The sequence below is a fragment of the Taurulus bubalis genome, assembly GCF_910589615.1.
Source record: "Taurulus bubalis genome assembly, chromosome: 1".
Classification (NCBI taxonomy): Eukaryota; Metazoa; Chordata; class Actinopteri; order Perciformes; family Cottidae; genus Taurulus; species Taurulus bubalis.
In genome coordinates this window covers 32,835,677-32,862,618 of record NC_136589.1, presented here as the reverse complement: position 1 = coordinate 32,862,618, position 26,942 = coordinate 32,835,677, and the positions used below count along the sequence as shown (strand labels likewise).

Genomic DNA, 26,942 nt, shown 5'->3' with positions numbered 1-26,942 from the left:
ATAAACCTGAATCATTTATATGGATTTTTTTTTAGGAGCGGCTATTACGCGTGTTGTGTGATGACGCGGTGGTCAGGTGTTGCCTCATATAACGAGGGGAGCTGTCCAAGTGCTGAAAACAGAAGAGACCAGCCCCGCTCCCGAGGAGATGCCATACACCTTCACTGCTGTCTGAGCTTTATTACCAAAGGTAAGACACGCATTTGTGTTTAAATGTTTTCCTTATTTTTTTGGTTCAAATGAATATCCAATTGCCTTGGATTGAAAGACAATTGTCTGCCTCGTTTGCTTTGCGCAGATGTCGACACTTCGTAGAATGGGGGTTATCGATGTGATCAAACGCGCATCCTCAACAATGGATGATAAAAATTCATTGTTGCTATAGTGGAAAAAAAGAAAAGAAATGCATTTTATTTGTATTTTTATGAATGTGTGTGCTGTTAATCTGATGCTGAGGTTGCCCATAACAACGCGGGGAATGACTCATCCAGTGATGCACATCATCGTATCAGTCGATTTGCCGAGCGTAACTCCCAGGACTACAATTCCCGGATAAAAACAGACTCTCACATGTTTATTATGCGCGTTGTTTTAGAGTACGTTTTTAGACAAAAAATAATCGGTAGAAACATAGAAATCCCTTTTTGGCGTATTTTGTTTTCCAATTATTTCCATAACGTGTTACGCTCTCTTGCTTTTTGCAGGTAATACATTGCCTATAATGCTGCATTTCCACCACAAGTTGCCCGCGGGAGGAGCCGTGGTCCTCCTCGCCTTCCTCCTCCATGGATGCGCCGTGCAGGCTGCGTCTCTGCCCCGCCACTACAGGCTCCGAGGTGGGGAGAGCGAGGCGCAGCCGGCTGCCTATCCACCCAGCTCCGACATGATCAAAGCACTGGAGTACATTGAGAACCTGAAGCAGCGGAACGGGGGCCGACCTGAACCCGTGGATTACGATGAAGTGGACAAGTTTAGGGTTCTGCTCCAGCTCGCCTCGCAGCAGGACGAGAGTCCCGGGGACCGGCAGCCAGCCCCCGGCATGCCGAGGCAGGACATTACCGCTGAACAGCTGATGAAAGTCCTGCTCCAGTCTCTGCAGGATCGGGCCGGGAAAGACGCGAAGCCCAGCCCAGTTTCGGCGCCCAGGAACGACCGCCGCACGCACAGGCACCGCACCAAAGACACCGAAGTCCCCGCGAGAGCACCGGCAGAGTACGGTAATTTCCCCAGACCCCACAAGAAATACCCGCTGATGTTCGAGGACGAGGAGACAGACGCTTCCAAACGGGCCACGGAGGACCTGGATGAGCAGTACACACCCCAGAGCCTCGCCAATTTAAGGTCCATCTTCGAAGAGCTCGGGAGGATGCCCACCATCTCCGGCCAGAAGAGAGACGTGTTCGGGGACGACGACAACAACGACGAGGAAGAGAACGGGTTCAGCCTGAGGAGTCAGGCCTACGATGACGCGGCCGAAGGAGACGAGTGGGTCCCCGTGGAGGAGAGGGAGGAGACGGAGGAGATGGTCAATGGGAGCCACGAAGAAATGGACAGGGCGCTCGGCGAGCAGGAAGAAGCAGAGAGGGAGGAGATGCAACGCCGGGCCAGTCAGAACCAAGAGGGGGCCGACGACGACACCAAGCTGGTAGACTACTACCTGTTGAAGGTCCTGGAGATGAGCGACCAGACGCAGCAGAGGGATACGACCGGGGAGCAGAGGAAGAGACTGATCCGCCCCTCCATCGTCGACCCTCGGACAGTGAAGGAGTTGCTGCAGCTCTCCCTGAAGCTCCACGTGCCTCCACAGGACCTCATCGACATGATGCTCACAGAGGAGCTCAGGAAGTTCCACCGCGAGTCCCAAGCCTCGGCGGTTCGCTACCCGGCCGGCCAGACCCCGAAGATCAGGTACTACAGCCACAGGCTGCCGGTGAAGAGCAAGCCCGTCCCCGAAGACATGGACAGAGAGGACTTTTTAGACATCATCGGCGTGGAGACTATCAGCCACGAATACCCCGTGGTGCAGAGACCCGCGAAGATCTCTTCATCCTCGGACAGGATCCCAGTGGTGTCCAAACCCGTTGCAAATCCCGGACCAGTTAAGATCCCTCCTCCCTCCGGGCGCAGGGAGAACCTCTTTTTATCAGAGCTCAACAAAATGCCGCTGAAACGTCAGTCGGATGTCGCCGATGATGAAGATGACGACGGCGGCGATGTGGAGGATGAGGTGACGACATACCTGGCGGCCAAAATCCTCACAGAGTACCCCAGCTCCATCTCCAAGAGGGACACCCAGGCGCAGCTGAAGGGACAGTTCCCCTATGAGCTGTACGAGCGGGTCATGAAGGACTACTTGGGTCAAGACACAGAGAAGAGGCCCGTAGCCAAGAGGGACACCGAGTTGGCCACGGAGGAGAACATAGAGCCCACGGAGATGCAAGAGGAGATCACAGCCAAGACCTCGGCTCCACAGACCGTAAACGAAGAGGAGGAGCGCCGTGAAAAAAAGGTGGCCGGGATGTAGCCTGACGCCCCGCAAGACGCACGACAATGATGTAATGAATATAGTATTTATACTGTTAAAAAAATAAAGTTTGGTGGACGTGATCTAGTTTACAAATTTATATTATATGAACTATAGCTGGTATAACTAATATCACCCTGACGAAAATGAACTATAGCAATCTTACAAGTCCAAACCATTTTTAAAATATACGAGTCCCTAACTTGCTGCAAGAACATTACAGAGATATTATATTGACATCATAGGAGATTAATATAGGTGCAATCCGTGCATAAATGAGAAAACAAGTATCCTCACAACACCTTTGATTTCAACGTGTTGCCACTCTCAAATTGCCAATATAGGCCTAATAGTATACATCAACTAATATCAAATCACAGTGGAATTCAAGTTATTAAAGTTTAGTGGTGTTGTTAAAGGTTTGTTTAGGTTTATTGTGTTCGTAAACAGGCCTATATTTAAAATTATAATCACCTGAGTAATGTAAAAACGCTTATTTTTCATCTATGTCGAACTATTCAATTACATATGTGAATACACCTGTAAATGATTAAGCATAACACTGACTGGGCCTCTGAAACACAAGTATACAGTATACTGAGAGGGGAACATTATAGGGACTTTTCGTTAGGGCAGCGTGGGCTGAGAGCGAGTGTTGTTGTGACTCGTGCTATATTCAGGGTTAGTGGATGTAATGTTATTATAATGGATGATTATTTCCAAGTCTAAATATCAGACCGTCGCCTGCCTTCCAACCCTTTCATACTGCGAAGCTCTGTATTGTTGGCCTACCAGTGGTTGTGCTATGTATGCTCATTTTTAAACCATTTTGTACATGTTCAATAATGTGTGATGAATCACAGATGAATAAAGCATCAGCTGTATTATTTTTCCTTCTTGCGTAGTTGTGTTGCCTTATTAAAAACACACCATACACTACACATGCCATGGCTTACAATCGGAGGAAGCAGTGAAAAAAAAGAACCTTGTGTGGATTCCATCGTTTGGTGAATTTCAAATACACAATTGTGGTAAGGCAGATTTTTTAGCAAAATACACATTTTAATCATAACGTCATGAATTGCACATGATAAATAATATATTCACACCAACAACATCTCGTTTTAAAGACAAATGGTCCCACACATGTTAAAGAAGCTTAAAAACAGTAAGAAATTACACATAATTAGTCTCACTCAAATCTTTCCAAATCTTTTTCAAATATTAACTGGAGCTGCAGATTAATATTAGTGTTTTTTGAATAAAATCATTAAATTCCAAAACATATTAAACTTTGAAAAATGTAACACATTTATGAACGGGTAATACATCCCAGATCCTATTCCTTTACATTGCAATAACGGCAGTGAATGTGAGCACAACCCTCCCCCTTCCTTCAATTGAGCCAACCACTGAACAAATATTAGACTTACTCTCAAATGCAGTTACACTGCAGCAAAGCTTCAGGCGGAAGGCAAGAAAACAAAACATTCAATAAGCCCGTTTCATCTTTTGAAAATGTACAACAGAATCAAAGCCAATTCCATATGCAGAAACTTCTTTGACTCATATTGCAGCACATTGGGTTCCTGTATTCCTCCCCGCTGTTCCTTTTTTGTCCTTTTTGTCCCAGGGGTTAAAATGCAGGTTTGCTCATATACTCCTCCATGGTCTAGAGAAAAAGCACAACGAGTTTAGTTTTAAAAATCACATTCTACGCCTTGTAAAAATGCATTAAAACACAATTAATATTCACAGGCACATGTCTACACATCACCCGTTATTAAGTGCTGAGCATACCAACTAACACAAGCAGAACATCTAACCTTTCTGTCCATATTCAAGGTCATCCAAACAGCTCCACCTCAAACCACTCACTGCTGTCATCCTGAAGCGATAATGGTCAAAATCAATGATAGGCTACGCTGCACATAATCCAACTCTTGATTAAATAGTGTTAGTCAGCCCTGCACAGAACAACACACCCAGTGAACTACTGTACCACACAGAGCCATGGACCTACAACAGGGAGAGCGGGAAGCATCAGCCACACACTAAACCTACGCCACGTTCCAGGGAAATCTGTCTCTCACTCGCAATAACACTGGCAGAGCAAGAGAGAGAGAAAGACACACACACACACACACACAGAGGGGTGGAAAATCAGCAGCACAAATTTAAATCTCGACAAAAAGGAGCCAATATCCACAAGCCTACAAGCTCTGAGAAAGAAAGGCACACCAGGGACTCAGCACCACTGTTAATTGAACTCGCTACGACACTACTTGCAACGTTTACTGGGAAGTTCACTTGCTCACACACACACACACACACAAATACAATGAAACAAGTTCCCATATTGGAGCTTGATTCATGATAAGTGTTATAAAGAACCAATTTCAGACATCTGGACATGTCCAAGGAGCCCACAGCGGAGCTTTTTATTTTTCTAAACTACATTTAAAAAAAAGTTTTTTTTAAATCATGCATGTCGAGCCATGCAACTAGATGTTACATGCTCACAACACAGATGCAAGCCACGCCTTGTGTTGTGTACGAGTGTGTGTGCCGGCGCCTCTCACCTCCTGTAACATGTCTGAGGCGTCAATGGAGCGATTCACCATTTGTTTGGATGTTTCTTGTATTTCCCCTCCAATGAGAAACTCATCCAGGATAAAATAGGCCTTCTCAAAGTTAAAGATAATGTCCAGCTCACACACCTGAGAGGAGGTTATTGCCATCGTTAAAAAACAGTGCAGAATGAACTCACGATACATACATATTTACTTACTAACGGACATCTTGATATGAGATTTACTGACTAGTTCAACAGTTATAATGCTCTTGATGTAAGCTTACATCACATTTGAACAGTTACACTTCAAGCTACAGCTGCATATTGAATGGAAGAGGGTGAAACATAATGAAATACATTGCCAAAGTATTTGTCCAGCAGCTCCACGTAGCGCTGAATAACCTCCAGAGCTATCAGCTCGTTCTCCTGGTTCTCTATCGCCAAGCAGAAATACAAGCTTGCATACCTGAGGAAAAGGTGACAGTGAAGATTTCCAGCTGATATAAAATAATACATTTATAAATTATATATACACACAGCAGGCATAACTATAAGTTGAAAAAAGATTCAGAAGCAGATAAAGTAAGTTGAATAAACAACCATGCAGGGGCAGCACCCACCTCTTGTAAATAATCTTCAGGTCTTTCCAGTGCAGGAAGTTACAGGAGCGTGGTTGCCGTGCCAACACCATTGTAGTCATGTCCCTGATGATTTTCTTCTTCTCGCGTTCTGACACGGGCGTGAACCACTTCTGCAGACGCAGCTTCCCCTGGCGACTGAAGAGGAGCAGGAAGCGTATCTAACAGCACAGACAGAGTGCATGGGTCAGAGAGGGAATCGTGACGCCTGCACGAGTTGGAGGGAGGTCTCTCACACACACACACACACAGCTCATTAAAGAGTAACTACACTGAACAAACACTTCACCAAAAGGGGGAAAGGGCTTCACAGGCAGAAATGTGAAGGTCGACAAACAATTGAAGAACAAGTAGTATGGATTTTCCTGTGCAACTTTCAAGAGAGCCAAGGAGTTCGGTTTTGGATGTTTACACAATGTGCTTCCTGGCATTGGAAATGTATGTATCAAACCCGATTTTAGTGTCACCCTATTTCTATTAGAAACACTGGTACACATAGTTTAGAATACAATTTGGGCAAAGAAAAGTTGAAAAATAAATCCTCTTCAACCCAGCAGTGCAGAGATCATTTCTAAACTTAGATTGTGCAACAATGCACCATTTCAACCCACAAAAAAAACAAAGAGTCAGAGCTGATTATAAGCAAGACAAGACATTTCCGTTTACTGTCATGTTGCAGCCATGGTGAAAGGATGCCTCTGGTTTAATGCATCACCCCAAAGAACATATACTGTACATTTGATGAATTATTGGAGAGAAGAAGAAAAAAAGGTTCCAACTTTGTGGCGTTCACTTGGTTCCAACAAAATTAGGATCTGTTATGCACTGCACAAGTGTGCAGACAATAACAATGCAGCTAGAGAGAAGTATCAATAATATAACACCACATTGGAGGCCTACAACCAGTCCAATACTGGTATTTCCTGGTGTGTGTGTGTGTGTGTGTGTGTGCGCGCGTGCGTGCGTGCGCGTTGCCTCTGTGTCAACCCAAAGGCAAATCAATATGGAAAGCACTAAACTGCCACCAGGGCAGGACTCGACGCAAAGTGACGAAACCTGTTTGACTGAGGCGACCGGTTGAAGAAACGTACACCTTACTTCCGGCAGTCGCGTTAAAACGAATACAAGCAATACACACAATTAAGCCCCAACGACAGAAACCACATACAGCTGCTGCATGGCGTCCTCATAAGAACAAACTGCTGGCCTCCGTGTACAAGGAAGTGGTGTCGAGGTGTAGCTCCTGGCTCGAGCTACCTGACAGCGACAACAGGTGCAACAGGTGAACAGCCCGACGCTATCTAAGTCTAACAGCCTTGCGTAGGAAACTACCGACAAACACTTACCATGTTGAAGCCGCACGCGGAGCTATACAAGCTATCAAAACAAGAGAAAAAAAAGAAGAAAAAAAGTACTTTAACCCTCACAATGGGTCAGCAGCTCGGGCTAAAGACATCTCTGTCCGTCGTCCACTCCGGTCGGCGTGAAAGTTGGCTATAACTCCGCCCTCCCGGCTCCTGCAGGACGCGTCACCGCTCCTCGCAACCATCTGGATTGGTTACTATCCATTTGTGTTTGCAGGGGGTGCAGCCCACCACCACCTTCACATGTGTACCACGTGATGTGTGCAGAGCTCTTTTTCATGAATGAGCTGATAACACTTTGATATAACTTGGCTCATCAGGGGTTGGGCGGTGAGTGTCTAAGTGTCGTGCCCACGCGGACTAGGCAGAGAACAGCAGCAGCAGCAAGCGCTCCCTTTCTGTCCGCCTGCTTCATGTGACGCTGATCTGTCACAGCGGTTGACAAGGACCGCCAAGCTGGAGCAACTCCTTGGGTTTTTATTCACTTGATAACATGTCTCTGTACCGAAATGGCATCTGGTTTTTGAATGGAATCCACCAATACACAAGGTCAGTCAACACACAGCGGAGTCCTTTTACTTTGGAGGTTGTCTAGAGATGGAGGGGAAATAGCTGGCAGATGATGCTTTGTCAGTCTGAGTGGGCTATAGTATATCTAAATTGTTAGTCCTGCCTGTTGGTTGTCTAAATGTAAAATGCATTGCCCTGTAAAATGCATTTTGTCTCGGCTGAAAAGAGGAATATCAACGTCTGATCGCCGTATGGCACACATCACTACACAAACTGGCCTTTATGCACAGTTACAATAGTGCCATTGAACGCTGGTGTGTATTGAGGGAGGACATCACCTGACTCCGCTGAAGCTTAAATGTGGAGAAAGAAAAACTGCTCATATTGCTTTCCCGTATGCTTTTAGGAGAGGATATGAGGCAGCGTTTAAAGACTTTAAGCCCAAAGACCTGGAAGTCTCCGTGGTGGGAAGGTCTTTCATGATCACCGGAGCCAACAGTGGAATTGGCAGGGCAACAGCTATGGCTATAGCCAAGAAAGGTAAAGCACTGCAGCGGTATGGGTCTCTGCCTTTTCTTTATTGATAGACAATCGACTTCTGTGTTTTGTTTCCAGGTGGGACGGTCCACATGGTGTGTAGGAACAAAGATAAAGCAGAGGAGGCCAGATCGGACATCGTCAGTGAGTCCGGCAACACGGTGAGCGTTGTTGGCCTTCAACATGCCTGACATGGAATGGGACGAAGAAGTGTCAGATCCCATGATTTGTGAGAGACTGACACTTTTCTCGTTATTCTAGGAGGTATACATCCACACAGTAGACATGTCAGAGTCGCACAAAGTCTGGGAGTTTGCGGAGGCCTTCAAGAGGCAGTATCCGGCTTTGAATGTGTTGGTGTGTGTCAGCAGTCTCCTTTTAATCGTCATCCTAAATCAGTCTTTATAAACAGTGTGATAGAGACTATCATCTCTTTCATGACAGATAAATAACGCAGGATGTATGGTGCACACGAGAGAGGTGACTGCTGAGGGCCTGGAGAAGAACTTTGCCACCAACACTATGGGTGAGCCCTCTTGCTGGTGGGGTGCTGCTGTACAGGAGCACTGTTTTAAGTTTGCCTCTTCTCCATCTCTTCAGGGGTGTACATCCTCACACAGACTCTCATACCACTTCTACAGAAGAGCCGGGATCCAAGGGTGGTATGAAAACACACACACACACACACACACACACACACACACACACACACACACACAGTGCTCATCTGCATCATGTGGACAGCATAATGCCACTTTTGTCCGCGCTGTCATGGCTGTTGTTGAAGCACACTGGGCCTCTCTTCTCCCTGCCCGTTAGATCACTGTGTCCTCAGGAGGCATGCTGGTCCAGAAGCTCAGAGTCGATGACTTGCAGTCAGAGACGGGCTACGTGGATGGCGTCACGGTCTACGCCCAGAACAAGGTACAGGGAGGAGAATGTAATCCAGGTTATAAAAGAAGAAGGCTCGTGTCCGTATCGGAGTTCTTCTTATTTAGTAACGTAATGTGGTTGAACAGAGGAAAAGAGATTGAATCGTAACGCAAAACCACTGACAGCAATAGTGAACACTGTGGGCATAATTTCTAAACTGATGCATGTGTTGTTTCTTCTCAGAGACAGCAGGTGGTGCTGACACAACAGTGGGCCAAAGCTAACCCAGTCATTCACTTTTCTGCGATGCATCCAGGCTGGGTAGATACTCCAGGTACTGCTAGGCAGCTGCCCCAGATGGCCTAAAGACTGTTGTTGCGAATGGTATTTTGTCTTTGTTTAAAAACAAAATGATATACATCATGTAATTGAGCAAGACACTTAACCCCTAATTGCTCCCCGTTGCTGTGTCTACGGTGTATAGAGCAAACACGTAAGTCGCTTTGGATAAAAGCGTCAGCTAAATGAAATGTAATTTAATGTAATGTATTTGTCGCTCAAATATATAACAATGCTCCTGATGGTAGTGCTACAGCAAATGTCTACATATAAATAACAATCTGATCTAAGGCATTGCTGTACAGTGAATAAAGCCACCCGAAAATGAGTAAAATCAAGAAACAGCTTTACTCCGTTACAATATTAAAATGAGACATTATTTACGTGTCAGTGTACATAATAATAAATAATACAGTAGGCTGTTATGAAACAATGACAGAGCCCATTTTGTCTGTTTTACTTTTATACTTATGTAAGTATTTAGCTGATAATACTTATTAGTTTTATACTTATTAATACTTTTCCTTTTAGTAGGTTTTGAATGCAGGATTTTAATTATGAAACCGTAGTATTTTAACTTCTACGTAAGCAAAATATCTGAATACTTCATCCACTGGTTGTTTAAAACGTTCAGCAAAATTTTAACCCATAGCACAGAGTACAAGACTTCGGTCCAAACACCTCCATCAGATTACTTTTTAAAAGATATATTTATTACTAACGTTCTGAACGCGGATCACCCATCTCCATCGTCGACCATAGGTATTCGTGCAAAGGTTTGCTCTCTTCTAGCCCATGACACACAAGATATGTGACCATAAACCCTAATATAAACATGTTTTATAGCTAAATTAATATTTACATGATAGCTGTGTTTTCCAATTTTGTAATCATTTGACAGTTGGGATGACTCAGTAATTCAGTATGCTTTGGATTGATTTACAAAGAAAAAGTTTGAAAGAATTTAAAAGAAATACTTTTGTATCTTTTTGTCACTCTGACCTTGTTAAAATATTAACCAACTTATTTTCAAATGAGTCCTTGAGCACCTACTTTTACAAATTCAATTTTCAGTTTAGCTTTCACTTGATTCAACATGATTGAAACCGTGCTTCTCTCATTTGCTTGAGTAGAAAAAACAACATTTAGTCACTCTGTATATTGCAGTATCAACCCAAGATACACATACACACCACCAACCCTTTCTTCTCTCTGCTTGTTTATAAGCTGTTTCTACATCAATGCCTCAGTTCCACCAGATGATGGGGGAGAGGCTGCGCAGTGCGGAGCAAGGAGCCGACACGGTTGTGTGGTTGGCCTTGTCCAGAGCTGCTGCCAGGACATGCAGCGGGCAGTTCTTCCAAGGTAAAGAGCACCAAGTGTGACATACAGACTTTTTTGTATCTCCCTTAATCTTCTGAGGTGAATTCTGATGGACTGTTTGTGTTGCAGATCGTAGGCCTGTTCCAGCCCACCTGCCTTTGGCCTGGACTCACAGCTCTGCTGAAGAAATTCAGGATTTCATGACTCAGCTGGAGACGTTGGCCAGATCAGTCACTCAAAACCTGACGTAGAGCTTAACGGCACTTCCAGATCTCAATTTGTCTGAATATCCTGTTACACCACATGTAACTGACCCATTAAAGCATTAGTTGCAATAAAATACATTACTGAAGCATAATCTTGTGTTTAGTGTCATCTGTCTCTAGAAGTCTGCCTCCTTGTTCTAAAGCCATATGTTCAGGACAGTTACCTGTGATGTCAACAGTAACTGTACGGTCACACACTGTTGCCTTAAAAGACAAAAGTAATTGATTTGGATTGACTGACTCCTTAGTGAGTGTGTGTAAAAATCTATCCAATCTATTATTTGATAAAGCAACATCTATTGGGTTTGTCACCGTCTGCACTGTGGTCTGCAGCGCTCCCATCTTAGAAGTGCAGTAGAAGCACTGTTTGTTGCAGCGTTAATTAAAATGTATCTAATTTGACACATTAGTCATCTGTTCCCATTAAAACTTCTCAAAAAAATACTGCAAGTATCTACCGCAGCAGATAACACTTTGGTGGGCCCTTTCCAAAACCAAACTCTGTACTTCTTTTTGGACAGAACAGTCATTTTCATACAGACTGAAATTTGAACTGTACAGTAATGTGAGCAAATGTAGAAGAGCAGACTATTTGTGAAAAACTAGAGAGCAACAATACTCGTTATTTTTTATTTTGTAACAATCCACATTTGCTGTTTTTAATAATTTTATTATTTTTATACAGTATTGAAACAAAAAATAATGTGGTGCATTCACATTTTCCCAAGGGATTCTTTGCAAGTTTGATCTCTACAAGGGTAAAACAGTGAAAAGCTTGAAGCTGGATCCATCCATGTTAAAACTCAGGGAATAGAAGACTGGGCCCGATTTAAAAATCACCTACAAGTTTTGATGGATTTACTTTCTGCGCCGACATTTTATTCCCAGTGGTGTTCTTTTACTGTGTTTTTGTAAGGGAGGATGAATCAGGTTCCCAGCATTTGTCTTTAAAAGAAACTTCCAGTCCATGCGTAACAACAGTCCAAAGAAAACAAACAAATCCCATCCCCACCACCCTCACCCCCGCCCGTCCATCCAGTCTCTTCCTCCTCTCATCCACAGTTCATCTTCTATGCAACGTAGGTGTATACTTTGCGATCTTCTGGCGTCCTTGCCAAGTATTCTCTTTCTATTAGTCCTTCTATACGCTTTTTAATTACGACAGGGCTCGGAAGAAAACGTGCCCGTAGCTGCTGAGTTACCTGAAGACACAAAGCCACAACATGTAAGAAATTGGCATAGTTTCAAGATTAAATTAGCCTTTTAATTACATTTCTCTGCAGAACACGTCACGATAAAATTATTTTGAAATTACTGAATTCAAATTGCTGCCCATTGTTAAAGAGAAAGAGACCAAAATGTGCATGCTCATGAGGAGTTCCTTACCTCGGCCACCAGGACATTGTGCTGCATCTTCTTCCTTGACTTCATGATTCGGACAATGGCTGCCTCAATCTCATGCTTCCTGTCATCATCTACTTTCTGCCGCGTCTCTTTCCTTTCGGGGTCCGATTCCCCTTGTTTAGCAGCAACTGGCAAAGTGGGAGACAGGGACAAGATGAAGTTCAGGGACCAAAATGTAGAAAATCTCTGAAGGTACAGTTTTCATAATAGCAGAAAGGAAAAGTCCCACCTCAGTTGTATGTCACAATGTACTTTTGAGCAGAGGATATCCTTCATTCATGTTTCTGAAAGGCTGAAACATGATGCTGGGGTATTCTGTTCATGCTAAATGTGCATCTACTGCTCAACACAACGTACTGAAACTGTAGTTCCTGGAAAGGAACTAACTTACAGTCGTTAAGAAAAGGACTGTGTGATCCACTTTAACAAGAACAGTAGGAAAGGCCCATTTATCGTACAGAAAGAACGAATATTATGCACAAACTTTGCCCACCTGTCTGTATTTTGACTCTGTGCAGTTTGGAAGTAAACTGATCATTAACTGTAAATACGTGGCCGGTCTCAATCTCCTTAGATTTTGGCTCCTTGGTGAGAACTCTCTGTGTTGGTTTCCCACAGGCTAAAGACTGCAGCGCTCGCACCAACTCCCGTTCAGGAATATCCGTCTCCTGCTGGATCTCCTTTAGATGGGGACAGAGTGGGTGATGTGGTTGTAAAAAGGGGGACAAAGAATATTGTAAAATGCTGTCCTTGCATAAAAGAAAATCATACAGTAAGCAAAAATAACGTCTACAAAGACAAAAAGACCTAATGGGAGAGCGAGATTATGAAAACCAATGTACTTCACGTGTTCCTACCTCGAATGTGCACCTTTCTCTGTTGTTGAAGAGCATGAGGATAGTCATCTGGAAAGTGGAGACCTGCAGTATGTGCTTCCGGGTGTTCGAGCCGGTCACCTGTGCACCTCCCACACCCACCTCTGAGCCATCCTCCTGCAGATGAAGTAGAAGGGAAGGGGAATTTAAAATTAGGAATTATACTCAACAACACCACGGATTCTTGATTGAAGTCGTTTATAAGAAAAATGCAAATGGAATTTTTCGTCTACCTTTTTAATAGTTCCGTAGAAAGTTGCGTTTAGGTCTGCCCCGCCCATATGGTGCTGCAGTGTTAGCTGCCTACCACTGTGCTTAGCGAGGTAAAACCTGCAAAATAAAAGCCATGATCAAGTTCTTTAGGGAAAAACCCAGAACGACATAAAGCCTCCCTTTATTTAGGAAAACCTTAAAGTGAATTAAAGAGCATTACCTTCTAAAGACTTCAAAGGCGTGTCTGGGAGAGGGGGGGATGGTGCATTTAGGTGTTGCCGACTGTGTAGGCCAATAGCCAGTAGTTAGGACTCTTACTGTCAGGTCCACCCCACTTAGAGATGCCTGAAAGAGATTAATGGACCCGCTTTTAGAAACACAACATGACTGAACAGTTATTACACCTCAATAACAGAATAACTGGTACACATCATTCTGATGTACCACTGATTAAAGACTCACTTAAAATCCTGTGATTTAAATGTTCTACCATTACGATATGGATCATGATTTCAAATTTTAAAATGTAGTTTTAAAATGTTAAAACGTAGTTTCTCTGAAAAGGGGTCCGACTGCCTTACCGACGTGGTTTGTATGTGTTGCCTGAACTCATCCATGGTAGTGTTGGATATACTCATGTCTCTGAACATCCCTTCCAGTTTCGAGGTGAACTGACAGCCACATTCTGTCTGCAGAGGAGAAAGACAGAACAGCGAGTTCAAACTGCTGACGGGCAATAGCAGAGAAGAAGTAGTACAAGCTATATGCATTTACAGTGCATCGGTTACCAAAAGGTCTCTTTCTTTTACCTTGAGCTTAGAGATCATGTTCTTCTCGGAGTCGTCTGAGACACTCTTGTTGCTGAGGAGCCTGCGGCCCAGATGCTGCTTGTAGTACCTTTCAAACACATCCTTCTCTTGCATAAACCGGAACAACACCATGGCCTTATCAAGGATCGACTCCACCTCCTGTTCTGTCAACTGGTCATACACGACAGGGTGAAAAAGAATGAGGAAATGTACAGGACACGCCAAAAGCATAATTTTCTTGCAGGGCATAGAAATGTAGAAATATATAAGCGTTGCGTTGAAGGAAACTTCAAAGGAAATACATACCCCTTTGACACCCTTCTTGAGCTTGTCGTCAATAAAGAGTGACAGGTACTCTGGTGAGCGGGAGTTGAGGTTGAGGAAATACTCAAAGTCTCCTGCTATGGTTTGTTTGAAAAGTCTGTCATTGTTGAAGGACTCAAGGAGGAAACGATCAAATCGTGTCTTCAGGTCTAGCAGGCCCTGTTGAATAGGCAAATACAAAGAGGTACTGTAAGAACGACAATCACGATATCAAGTTGGGCTCACCTATATCTTGAAACATAAAGTTGTGTTCAACCAGCATACCTGGATATAGTCGACAGGGTTCTTGCCCTCTCCCTCTTCTGACACTAGAGCTTTGCCTTGCTCCCTCAAGTAAGAGCTCATACACTCGCACATAGTTTTCAGGCCATTTGGCACACGACTGAACAGCTTGTACATGCATGCCAGGTCTGAGAGGGAGACATGGTGGGGAAAACTTATGAGAAACAAATATAACCTGTCGAGGGAAGGCTGAGAAAATACAATGGTGCAATTCTAAATTTTGAAATAAAATTCAAAATCATTATTAATTGAAAACATCAAATCAGCAAAGATTTTACCTTCCGTCTTGCCGTTCTTGAGCATATGGACGAGGCCAGAGTTCTCCATCTCCACAATGGTCTTCATGTGCTTAGAAATGAGCTCCCTTTCCACCACCTTGACGATAGGCTCCTCTGTAGACTTGTCTAGGCAGTGCATAACTCGCTCAATCTCCTCATTAATTCTGGCCTCGACCTTCTTAATGTACACACTGGCACTATTTTCTGCGAGGAACTTTTGGCTCTCCATCTGAAAGAGCAGATATTATGTGATTATTTATGACAAATGTTTTCAGTGGTTACTAAAAAAAATAAAAGACGCCAACAACCTACCTGGAAGAATTCTGCTGACATATCTAAGAAAGGACCTTCAAAGTCCTCCTCATATACAGACCTGCCGTCCAGGCCAAGAATCATCAGCATCTGGCAGGCGTTTCTGATGGCGCCCCTGCAATGGACGATAAAAAAAGAAAAGTGAGCTGAAACATAATATTGGATCAAAACAGATTAGGAAACTTGCTCCGTGTCACCCAAATTTCTAATTTCAACCAGAATAGAATATAGGGCATCCTGGAGCAGGCCCACAGTTACAGTAATCCTTCAGATCAAGCAGTGAAGTAGTACTCCTGCATACCGGTCGACCACCTCTCCCTTCCTCTCACGAGCAATCATGTCCAGTAACGTCTGACGTAGGTGGTCTCGGATGCAACCGTAGCGCACCACCTGGTCTCTGAATATGATGAGGCCGAGGTTGTACACATTCTCCACATTGTTTTGTTGAACATAGACCCGGTCCTAGGAGACAGGAGAGAACGAAGGTGAACAAGACCCTGAATACAGCATATATAGGAAGACTCAATTACATTCATATAAACTTATGCATGTTGAAAGATTTAAAAATGACACATAAAACTACTATTTCTATTTAAAATAGGTTTGTACAAAAGGTATTTATCCCACCACCACTTTACAGGTATGCATTTAAAAGTGTTTTGCATGCTGACCAATGTAAAATAAATACCGTCACTGTGATTCAAAGTGGTGCAAAGTACTTTTTATTGGGGTTGGATATGCCAGTAAACCTTTCATGATACCTTTTACAAACCCACTGACAGGGTGCTACTTTTATAAGGTCATTAGTGTGTCAGAAGAAAGGACTGGTAGGTGTCTGAATTACTCCCAGAAAACACAAGGTAACAATACAAGCTTCCAAAAAGCGAAAATATTCAAGTGGGATGTGGGTGATAAGATTTGACATTCTTGACATAAATATTAACCAGTGCAACATTAGAGGTGATTACTACCAGACAAATAACTTCCAGGATATTACATGGTACAATAATGTGATTTGCATGGCAGCTTTTTGTTTTCCTTTTGTGTAAAAGAGAACTTACTTTTAATCCTGACAATTTCCAAATGCTTGTTTTATGAAGCATTTTTCGTCATTTGAATAGTGAATGAGTTAGCATTTCTGAGATAAGATTACTTTGTTAAATGTATATACCAGGCAACAGGAGCTAAAATATTGTAATAAATCAATAAAGAGCATGCTCAGCAATAACATGAATGAACAGTGCGTGAAAAAGTACAATAGCCATACCTCTCCTAGAAAAAATAAAGTATTACCACAGGGCCTAAAGAGAGGCACAGTGGCTTCCAAAAAAGGTAAAAAAATACACCAAGCGAGAACAGTGAAGTCACACTTGCTGTATCTGCCTGGCGCTCCACTAGAGGTCAGCAGGCAGGTAAAAACAGCAAGCTGCTCTCATTGCACAGCAGTGGTGAGTCTGCCGTAGTTAAACACTGGGAAGCCAACTGTCCGGGGTAAGGCCAGGACAGGAAAAAGGAGAATACAAAACAAAAGAACCCCAGGAGAGCTGTGCAGTCTCTGTACTGCTTGTGCCATTGTTTAGCCTACACTTGTGCCTATCCTGAGGGCTCACACACACACGCACACACGCACACACGCGCACACACACACACACACACGCACACACGCACACACACACACACGCACGCACACACACGCACGCACACACACGCACGCACACAATTTGGACTTGCTGCTAAAGTAAATCAACTAGTCCTGCCAGTTTCCCAAAACAATTTATAAATACAGAAACAGAGGCTCATTGTTAGGTCCAGAAATAAAACAGCACCTTGCAAAGTCCAGAATATGGAGGTAGGTGAAGGGTAGCCACAGTTGGAAACAAAAGGCCATTTCTTCAAAAGCACAAAATGTTTTCACAATGGAACAAGCGCCATAATCCACTTGCAGAGGCAACAAAACTCATAGCACAAACTTAGAAATTTTGTTAACATTGACATGAATAAATACAAAACTACAGCCACCACTGCATTGAGAAATGTTAAAGACCTTTGTACAGTAATTTATGAACAACTACAGTATAATTTAAGCAAAATGAGTATGACAAGAAAGCACAACAGCTTATATTTACCATGTACATGAGGATGTCCCTGATCATAACCATGGCAGTCTGATGGTCATTCCACGCTTGATTCAGTGTTTGCAGAAAATTATTATTTAGAGAATTTAAGACATCTTCCCGTACCTGAAAACACGAACAGATTGACAGAATTGATGTCACATCATGTTATTTCTGGTGTGACTGATAAACATCAGGTCATATTCACAATGGTTAGGGTTGTTAATAAAATCTTTGGAGAGTAAAATGTTTCCTTACTTTGTTGATGAGATGCTCTGTGACGACCTCCCTCAGGCCTGTGTAGAGCTTCTCGCCGTGCTTGTGGAGCACCATGGTGTAGGCGTTCCTGTACAGCTCCTCAAAGCTTAACCCACTGTTGTTCTTCCTCTGGATCTCTTGGATGGCATTCTTAAGGAGGTCCCATATGTTGTTCACATACTTCTCATCCATTGTCATCTATAAAAAGGGAAAGAAAGATGAAAGTGCGTTTATTTGAAAAATGTCTATTCTTCTTTATTTCCACCCGGTCTAAGGAGATGATGTCAAGAATTATTCGTTGCAATACAATAAATACAAAATAGTAGATCACTTGTTAAAAGAAAAGATCCATATGCATATCACATGTTCAATATATGTTGTACGTTGTTAATTACTAATAGTGTTGCAGCTTTCTAAAAAGGGTACCTACAGAAACCGTCAGAACATATATGCAACCAAATACACACTTACACACCACGCAATCAATTTCTACCTTGCAGTGTGGACAGAGAAGATATGACTTTTTGAAAGCGCAGATGTTTGATTGATGACTTTCGCAGTAAAGATTGGGTACTTAGGTGTAGCCGGAATGTACACAAGTGTCATTTATATGACTTGCAATTCTCTCTGTGACACAATGCAGGTGATTACTTAATGATTCTGCCTGCGTTCAGATAACTTTGCAAGCATGTAGAAGCAAGTTCATCAAAGATCTTAATGCAGCAGCATAGGAGCAATCGCTTTGAGCAACAGAAATCCATAATTAAATCCCCATTTTTTATTTGTGTAGTCATATCAACAAAGAGATGTATCATTGATGTCATTTCTGTAAACCATGTAGCAGAAATGGATTAATTAAGGAAGTAGATAGGAGAAAGCTAGATAAAGCCACACACAAAAAAAGCTTTATTGGCAGTGTTGTGTGATCTTGGCTATCATTATTTAACCGAAAGCAAACAATATGCACTACATATTGTGTTGAAGACTTGAGCCCATGGAGAATGTGTTATCAATTTGACCACACAACATGAAAAGCTTTACAATCCTAAAAAGGCAAAGCAAGTGCTGCTTGACTCCAGCAAACAGGTAACAAACAACCCAGTCTTGAGGACTGTCCATGACAAAGGACTAAATAAGGTAATTAAAGTCAGTAAACCAAGACATAAAGACCCTTGGTGTAATACATTTCCTCAAACTGTATCACCAAAGTTGTACAAAGAACGTAGAGAAGTTGTGAGAAGCTGTGTTCAACTTTCAGACTGAAAAGAAGATACTTCAAACCACAATTAACCTTCTAGAAGAAAGAAAGAAATGATTCTTTATTAATCCCCTTGGGGAAATTCTTCTCTGCATTTGACACATCCTTGGTTTGGGGGCAGCCCTAAGGGGGCGCTGCTAGGGGTCAAGTGTCTTATTTAGGGACACTTCGACATGTGAACTATGGGGGACTGGGGATTGAACCGGCTACCTTGTGGTTACGGGACGACCACTCATCCCGCTGAGGTACAGCCGCCCTTAAGGTTAGCATGGAATTATTATTTTTATGATGATATATTGCATTTCCTGCAAAAGTGTCAGGACCTATAGGCATCTCATACAATAACAATGAAGGTGAGTGGATGGCAATTTACCGTTATCTCGCCGAAGAGAAGCACAGTGCATTATTTTACTTATTTACTCACTTATTAAACCCGATCAAGAACCTAAACTTGAAGGGAAGACGATCAGGTGTCAACCAGATAAATCCACATTAAATAGCAGTTTCTTTGTCAAAGTAATTGTACAATTCAGTGTTTCAGTTTATATCACTTAATCTCATTCACCACCCATTAATTCAGTTATTAGCCTCATGTTACTTGACAAAAATGTTTTATCTGATTGGCTCAATGCATGAAGTAGAGCTGCAGGTTGTACATCGGGGAGAAAGTGCGCTCTGGGTATTGATTAGTAATCAATATAATCCGTATTTATATATAAAACGTTGTGTATATCGAGTGAAGAGTAACTGGACTGACAGCTGACCGCTCCAAATCCAAATAAAATCATTAGTCAGTCTCAATACAACTAGAAATACAAGGTCTGGGATGGAATACATTAACATAATCCCTGAATTACAGTTTGTTATTATATTAACCAAGACCACTTGGTCGTAGCTACAATCTGGTTTAATAGGCTGGTCTTGCATTGAAGCTCAACATTTGAGAAAGGATTAACTGTTTTCACTCACTCATCTGCTCACTGACTCATTCTGCCTTGACACCCACTCATAACCATATATCCACATATCTAACAGAAGAAAATATAGGACAAAATATGTTACAGTATTCTCGACAAGGAATGGAAGGGCTAGGCAACTTAGACAAGACTGCATATCCCGCAACGTTACAACTGCGCTCATGACAGGATAGTTGAGTGGGTGAACACGTTATTCAGCACGGTGGTCATCAGATGTTGGTGAAATCGTTGTGTGACAGTAGTACGTTACTATCCGCAGGTTGCTGGGTTGACGTCAACAACATTAACCACCCCGCTTGACGTTACCATACCCATGTTTACTGTAGTCTCACGTTAGGCTAAAGCTGAGTTAGCTCCCCAATACTGAAGTACTACATGATAATGTGGCAACTGCCATCAATTGCAGCCGACGCCAAATGCGTGGTGCAGCGAAACACCAACATTCAAAAGAGCCTGCCATTACCACGTAATGATACTTGCTGACTGACCGCAACTTAGCTGGCGTCAAGTAGCCGACATTATCAGGCCCGCTACGCTACTTAGCTAACCTAGCTGACGATTGCTAGCAAGGCACTAGGGAAGTTTCCGTAACGACACAGATGCTAATATTAGCTCATGTCAAACGACGATAACGGTGTCAAGCCAGTGAGCGAGCCAACGCTAAATAAATCGAACTGCTAAAATGGCTAATGTTCTCCGGGTAATTTAGTTTCGCCAACAGCAGCGTTCACTTGACAATGACATGTCTTTCTGGTTTGAGCGGCTAGCTAGGAGGTAGTTGCTAGGACAGAGACCCGTCATCCCCGGTACTCGAGTCTCATAGTTAGCGTATCAGCGTACACAGAGCCGGAAAATACTCACAGGAAAGGCTCGTATCCTCATCTTGGTGTCCTTCTTGGGGCCGCCTTTGAGGTTGGACATGATTAGTTAGAACGACTTTCGTTTCTAAGTTGACTTAAAGACTACATGAAAGGCAGTTGCTAGTTTTCTTTCTACGCCAGGAAAGCGGCAGGGAAACTCAGTGACCTCCCCTGCAAGAATTAGGTCGGTCTGTATGTCTGTTATGTTGTTGTCACTCGCTCTCCTCTCAGTGGTTTTTAGCTAATGTTAGCTTGTATGCGGTGATGGCGGACGGCTGTACTCCACTGCGCAACGCCGAAATCTCGCGAGAGAAAAGTCCACACTAACAGGTGCATTCCACAGGTTGATAACATAGTGGTGGTTACATTTGCATCGTCTAACTGTCACATTTTATATTAATATTTCGTCGAAAAACTGTAAGTATTTAACAACTTTGTGTGCTAAAATAACTGTTTCAACTAAAAAAGGATTGACAAAAAAAGCACCGAGGGCGGAGAAAAACTTTATTTGATAGATAGGCCCGCGTTAACATTTTGTCCCAAATGCCAAAATAGAGCTAACGCCATGGCGAACGGTATCCCTTCCTGTAGGCCAGGCCGCCATCCCAACAGATGGTACTTATAACAGAAGCATAACGACCACTCTGTGTCAGTGTCAGATGGGGCCTCGTGTAACACCATGCTAACTTTCATCTTTGCTGTTTTCCAGTCCACCGCTTATCCACCTGCCCATTCCGGTGGTTGATCAGCCTCTGGAAGATGGAATATCTTCTCACTGTCATCACGATGCTCTCTAAATATGAGAAGGCCAAAAACATGTATATAACCGCAAATAGGTGAGTCCAGGGAGAAATAAGACACTTAACTACATTTAAGGAGATTCATTTTAAAAGTAAAATTTCCATTATAAATAAGATGCTATATATACACCATTAGATACTATTTATTTATATTACAAAAACTCGAAATTAATATAGAATACATAGTGCCAATAATAGTTGGTCTACCTCTGCATTCTGGTGTTATGATGGGAACTGTTGCGTTCTTTCTGAGATTGGCTCCAGCGGTCCTCCTCAGGCCCATGTTCTCCAGCTCCAGCTTTTTTATTTCCATCCGCATCAGGCTGATCACCCGCATAAGCCTCTGTTCACTGTCCGTGGTGCCAACTGCACACACATCCACCCTGCCTGCATCTCTTTTAGAGGCACACGACCTCATCTGACCTATGAACACACAGTTTACACAATAAAGCCAAACTGACATGGAGAAGCCACAACATACATGCTTGCGTGGAGACAACTACAGCAACAAATACTGTCCCTTTTCTTCTGAAGTTGCTCAATAATAGGCCAACGAATAAGAAGAAGCAGCCAATCAAAAGCGTCAATGTAGTCCGTCATCAGACCATTGAAAGTCTGGTCACATGATGGGGAGAGTGCTGTTTTCTTTTTAGTGATGTGATGCCGACCACTTTCCCTCCTCCTGTTAAATATTCATCTACTCTGTCAACGTAAAGCAACAAAAGGTACTTGGGAGAGGTGTAACCTTTGCCAAGGATCTGCTTCTCCTTTAAACTCAGACTGCTTCTCAATATGGCTAAAATTGATATAGAAGCCCCACATTTAGTTTAGTATGTGGGCTATATCAAAACAGACCTCTCAGTTTTCACACCAATATCCTCATTTTAGGGCTCACGCAAACAGCCATACTGCATTTACACAAAAAAGAAGAAAACAAAAAGTGTACAGTTAAGTGCAATGAATAACCAGATAACTGCTGTAATGTGTGTTTATGTGTGTTTATGTGTGTAAAGTTATACATATTCTATGTATGAGCGATTTTCTTGTAAGAATGCCTCTGCATCATATGTGCAGTATTTAGAGGCAAGGGTGAGTCGGTGAGTGTGTGTTTGGCGCTGCTCTGCTGCTCTCTAGTGTAGAGTAGTCCCAGCATCATATGAACCAAATACTGAGTAGGAAAGTAGGAAAGCAATGTTTTACTGACCTCTTCTGGTTAAAATTGAAATTGAAAAGGTCAAGTCTGTAGGACCTCTGGCTAGAACTAACAATGATGTCACTACCCGAGCTGAACACACTCTGATAACACTTCTATATCACACCTTCCATATAGGCTTGCTTTAGATTGCCTTATGTGTGTCATCGACACATTAACACTTTATGAATAATAATAGTTGATTAACTGAGGGTAGGAGCTCATAAAGGTAGTATTGTTTAGATGCACAACATTTTTACTGACAAAAACAAAAGATTATAATATTACAAGGATGATATTTTTGCTAGTCATCTGGGTAAATGGATATTATTACACGTTTTCTAGTTTCTAGTTCATTATTATTCTTAAACTGAAAGTGAATGCACCTTCTAATGCAGTTAAACATTTCACCAGTAGGTGTTTCTGGTTGTCAGTATCAATGTTTTCAACTTTGCTGCAATTTTGCTCTTATTTCAGGTAGCATCCTCTTTTATATGAAACAAAAGTGCTTAATTGGCAACATATTGGGTTCTTCATAAAGGTTCCACCTGGAACCCCATTCAGAGGGTTCTTACTCAACTCATCTGTGAAAACGTCCACCCACAACCCCCTGTGAGAGGTTCTACAGAAAACATTTTTTTTCTTTATATCATGGGCTAATTAGATATTAACTTATCTAAGTAAGATAGCACATCTACAGTATAATATTTAGTGATAAATCGTAACTTCACTTAGTGACATTGCAAACAGACTTCTGGGTCATATATTTGAAAAGCCGACTGCAGCACAATATCAAGTTGTCTGTTTGCTTCTCTCTTCTTCTTTTTTTTACAACACATTGCATGCTCTACGTTCCTCCCGTTCCACTCTGTGGTGTGTAAGCTGTTTGTCTGCTGATAACAAGCCGCTCATCAACTCAGAGATAAACTCTGCATGCTGCTAGAGAGACAGCTAACACAAGATAATGAAACCTCCATGACAGAAATGTATTGTGGCTGTGGAAATGAAGACTCTGCTGAGTGAAAGACGCCTATGTAAAGTGATGTTACATTAACTGCGATATTATTGTGACAAAGTCATCTCTTGCAACTGCAATAACAACAAAGTTAATACTAAAATGTGTTGAACATTTATCTCTTGTGGCCACATATCATACCCAAGATGCCCAGCAGGTGGCGTCTGCTGTGGTGTGAGTTTAACAAATTTGGCCTAACGTAGTGTAGCTTCAGTCCATGTGCAAGCACATGACGTCCCCCCAGCAGCAGGATAAACCCAAAGGACACCAGTATAAAGTGGTGCATTTAAAAGCAGCGGTAATTGATTTTTTTTGCAAGTGACTACAGAAGCAGAATTTAATACACTGCTTTTGATTTCAGCTCTTTTCATTGCTGCGTCTTGCTTTGCAAACATGACACCAGAGGCTCAGGACAAATGCGGCTCCCTTCAGAATTCCGCACTCATCATTTTAGTCAAGTTGCTGTTGACCCGGCGCCAACACCACAAAACAGGACAAGTAATTTAATTTGCCACTGATGCCGACCTTGAAGCATTGAATGTAGGCTACCAGAATCCCAATAGGGAGGAGGCTTGAAGAAAACATCCTGGGAGCTGAAATAGGGGTCAGGCTGTTCTGCCTGTAGCATCACACTCAGTCTCTTCACCTCGACAGGAATACTTTTGTCCTCCAGGTTTGCATTAAGAATATTAATTTAAAGGTATTAAGGCACGGTAACAGATAATGTGATAATATTCCCAATTAATTGCTTAATTTTAACGTCATAACATATAACAATAACATCATAACTACACAAATTTAAAACATTTTAATTGCCAATACGCTGCTCCAAATCTGGACCTTTTCGTGGCATAAATTCAGAAAAAAGAGTATGCAGTGCTATTTTCTCCCAAAATTTGGAACCATCCTCAATAGTAAAAAAAAATAGACTGTAGTTTCTGTCCAAAATTTAACTCAGTCTCAGACTAAGCTTTATTTGTCACAAACAAGGATAACATTATGACTCATTGGATATGTCACACTGAAGTCTAGAAAGTATCACCTCCCCGTATGAGAGGCGCTAGATAAGACAAATAGCATAGGAGGACAGGAGAGAAGTACAACACATCTTCTTTTATGACGTGTTACATGCCAAGGATGTCTTATGGTACTTCTATCTTGTCATATTTGCAAATCTCAGGAGGTATGTGACAAGACGTGATATTTTGATGCATTGGCATCTCTGTTGATAAGATCACATTCCTTAAAAACTGAGCGTGTTTCGAAAAAGCCTTGCAGCAAGTGAGGAAAATGAAACTGATCTTTCAGAAATTGTTTTGTCATTTTGTGTTCAAGCTGCCATTTAGTCTCCGTGACATGTCACCACAATGACAATGATGAAATGACATTAAGAGGTTGGCTCAACTCTCAAACCCCTTAGTTACTGTTCAACTTGCCTTACGTGCAGACACATTCCCAATCACATCGCTCACCACCCAGCGGGAACACATGTACCAATGTCATCCTCAAGCCATGTGATGTGATGTCATCTGAACATAATTGCAGCCATAACTTGTTGCCATGTTGAGGTGACATCTTAAATCACCCTGGAGAAAATATCTTAGGTCAGAATTCAATATTGGTCATAAAATCTAAATATAAGGCCCTAGGGACTAAGTCGTTGCCCAGAGCGCCGCGGTAGCCGTCTGGCAGAAACACACACAGGGTAATAATGCTTGAAAGCGGAGCCGTTACCACTTGCAAGAGAGCTTCTGCTATTGAGATTATTTGTGTAATATTTGTGAAATGTTGCAATAACTTTGAAGAATCTGTTTGAAAGGACTCTTGATTCCCTTGCTATGCGTCCTTGTCTAGCCAGCGTGCCAGTGTTTCAAATGGAGACCTGTAGGTTTTCCCGTCTTTAATGACATAGCTCACGGCCACAGTCCCATCCAACAGCCTTCATTATGACTCAGTAATCATAGGCTACATTTAGTTTTTCTTTTCCTCTCCACGCTCTCTCTATCGCTCTTTCTTTTTGTGAACCCATGGGCCTCTGTGTCTCTCCCCCTCTGTTTGTGCTGCTCTGAGCACAACCAATCCAGTAGTGAGCAAGAGCCGCTACTAGAGAAAGTGTTTGTTGACTTTTCGGCACAGACTGGTGCTCTGTAGGAGAGCAGTCTGTTATTTATGGCTCAGGCTTCTGTGATTGGTTGAGGAGAGATATAATTATGTCTGGCACTCAGCTTAGCTAGTTTTAGAATTACAATAGGTGCCATGTTGAGTTCACTGGTTGCTATGATACTAAGTGGAGGGTCTTGTACTGTATGGAAAATGTTTTTGACATATACCTTATGTCTAGTGGTTGAACCATTTTTCCATATTAACTCAGCCTGATGAGGTGCCTTAACTCGGGGGAATATCATACATAATATAATAATAATAATAATTCATTACTGATATATATGAGATGCGATACCGTCTGAGATTTTGTGTGTGTGATTTTGACTGTGAATTTTGTTCCCCCATCACATTGAAAGAGCTTTAGAAGGGGGATCTCTTAAAGACCAGTAATTAAACAGGAGGCATGATTACAGCAAGCAGACACAGTTCCAATGTTCATTGGCACCAGACTGTGGCTCAGTGGTGAGCAGGGTCGTCCTTCAATCAGAGGATTGGCGGTTCGATCCCCGGCTGTGCTAGCCAATGTCGATGTGTCCTTGAGCAAGACACTTAACCCTAAATTGCTCCCGTAGCTGCACCTACGGTGTATGAATGGTTGATAACCCTGATGTGGCATGGTAGCTCCTCTTATCAGTGTGTGAATGGGTGAATGATGTCATGTAGCGATAAAAGCGCTTTGAGTGGTCGGAAGATTAGAAAAGGGCCATAGAAGTACGGGTTCATTTACTGTTGTTTTACGACAGATTAGAAACATTGTGAACTCGTCCCTTAACCTCTTCATGTAGCATACATGTAGCTTTTTAGCCCAGAGGGTGCATTACACACCAGGGTTACAGGTGAATTAAATGACATGCAGTTT

At 42.6% G+C, this 26,942-nt stretch overlaps 4 protein-coding genes across 7 annotated transcripts; 2 read left to right on the top strand and 2 right to left on the bottom strand.

Annotated features, from left to right (window-relative positions):
• Positions 1-721: 721 nt before the first annotated feature.
• On the top strand, positions 722-3,389 carry scg2b (secretogranin II b; the record flags this gene model as incomplete). The annotated part of the gene is made up of 1 exon (XM_079217628.1): positions 722-3,389. The coding sequence occupies one exon, from the start codon at positions 722-724 to the stop codon at positions 2,522-2,524; it is 1,803 nt and encodes a 600-aa protein (XP_079073754.1). The 3' UTR covers positions 2,525-3,389.
• A 5-nt stretch (positions 3,390-3,394) lies between these two features.
• On the bottom strand, positions 3,395-7,214 carry ap1s3b (adaptor related protein complex 1 subunit sigma 3b). Of its 2 annotated transcripts, XM_079217635.1 has the most exons (6): positions 7,084-7,214; positions 5,720-5,898; positions 5,457-5,565; positions 5,107-5,244; positions 4,351-4,412; positions 3,395-4,196 (listed from the first exon to the last, which is right to left on the bottom strand). In XM_079217635.1, the coding sequence occupies exons 1-5, from the start codon at positions 7,084-7,086 to the stop codon at positions 4,371-4,373; spliced, it is 471 nt and encodes a 156-aa protein (XP_079073761.1). In that variant the 5' UTR covers positions 7,087-7,214; the 3' UTR covers positions 3,395-4,196; positions 4,351-4,370. The 2 variants fall into 2 exon arrangements, with proteins under 2 accessions (XP_079073761.1, XP_079073762.1); XM_079217636.1 differs by lacking the exon at positions 4,351-4,412.
• Positions 7,215-7,444: 230 nt separating this feature from the next.
• Positions 7,445-11,027, top strand: dhrs12lb (dehydrogenase/reductase (SDR family) member 12-like b). 3 transcript variants are annotated; one of them, XM_079231136.1, is made up of 10 exons: positions 7,445-7,650; positions 8,018-8,151; positions 8,227-8,309; positions 8,410-8,505; positions 8,593-8,674; positions 8,749-8,810; positions 8,968-9,072; positions 9,265-9,355; positions 10,588-10,725; positions 10,813-11,027. In XM_079231136.1, exons 1-10 carry the CDS (start codon positions 7,595-7,597, stop codon positions 10,932-10,934), a joined length of 969 nt encoding a protein of 322 aa, XP_079087262.1. In that variant the 5' UTR covers positions 7,445-7,594; the 3' UTR covers positions 10,935-11,027. The 3 variants fall into 3 exon arrangements, with proteins under 3 accessions (XP_079087262.1, XP_079087264.1, XP_079087263.1); XM_079231138.1 differs by having other exon boundaries at positions 10,611-10,725; positions 10,813-10,948; XM_079231137.1 differs by lacking the exon at positions 8,410-8,505.
• A 538-nt stretch (positions 11,028-11,565) lies between these two features.
• LOC306740634 (cullin-3-like) lies at positions 11,566-21,054 on the bottom strand. The gene is made up of 16 exons (XM_079222863.1): positions 20,915-21,054; positions 17,819-18,016; positions 17,573-17,686; positions 15,748-15,908; positions 15,447-15,561; positions 15,135-15,363; positions 14,839-14,984; positions 14,557-14,733; positions 14,251-14,421; positions 14,023-14,130; positions 13,662-13,786; positions 13,462-13,558; positions 13,211-13,345; positions 12,847-13,033; positions 12,336-12,481; positions 11,566-12,151 (listed from the first exon to the last, which is right to left on the bottom strand). Exons 1-16 carry the CDS (start codon positions 20,972-20,974, stop codon positions 12,020-12,022), a joined length of 2,301 nt encoding a protein of 766 aa, XP_079078989.1. The 5' UTR covers positions 20,975-21,054; the 3' UTR covers positions 11,566-12,019.
• Between the last annotated feature and the right edge of the window lie 5,888 nt (positions 21,055-26,942).

Bases quoted from the DNA above. Each gene is read 5' to 3' on its own strand.
- ap1s3b (XM_079217635.1), bottom strand. The intron at 5,566-5,719 runs GTGGGTGCTGCC...CCTTTTCCTCAG, and splicing joins CTGAAGATTATTTACAAGAG to GTATGCAAGCTTGTATTTCT. The intron at 5,245-5,456 runs GTATTTCATTAT...ACCTCCTCTCAG, and splicing joins TGGACAAATACTTTGGCAAT to GTGTGTGAGCTGGACATTAT.
- dhrs12lb (XM_079231136.1), top strand. From the start codon at position 7,595: ATGTCTCTGTACCGAAATGGCATCTGGTTTTTGAATGGAATCCACCAA. The intron at 7,651-8,017 runs GTCAGTCAACAC...GTATGCTTTTAG, and splicing joins GGAATCCACCAATACACAAG to GAGAGGATATGAGGCAGCGT. The intron at 8,152-8,226 runs GTAAAGCACTGC...TTTTGTTTCCAG, and splicing joins TATGGCTATAGCCAAGAAAG to GTGGGACGGTCCACATGGTG.
- LOC306740634 (XM_079222863.1), bottom strand. From the start codon at position 20,974: ATGTCCAACCTCAAAGGCGGCCCCAAGAAGGACACCAAGATGAGGATA. The intron at 17,687-17,818 runs GTAAGGAAACAT...TCGTGTTTTCAG, and splicing joins CAGAGCATCTCATCAACAAA to GTACGGGAAGATGTCTTAAA. The intron at 13,034-13,210 runs GTAGGAACACGT...CCCCATCTAAAG, and splicing joins GAGAAAGGTGCACATTCGAG to GAGATCCAGCAGGAGACGGA.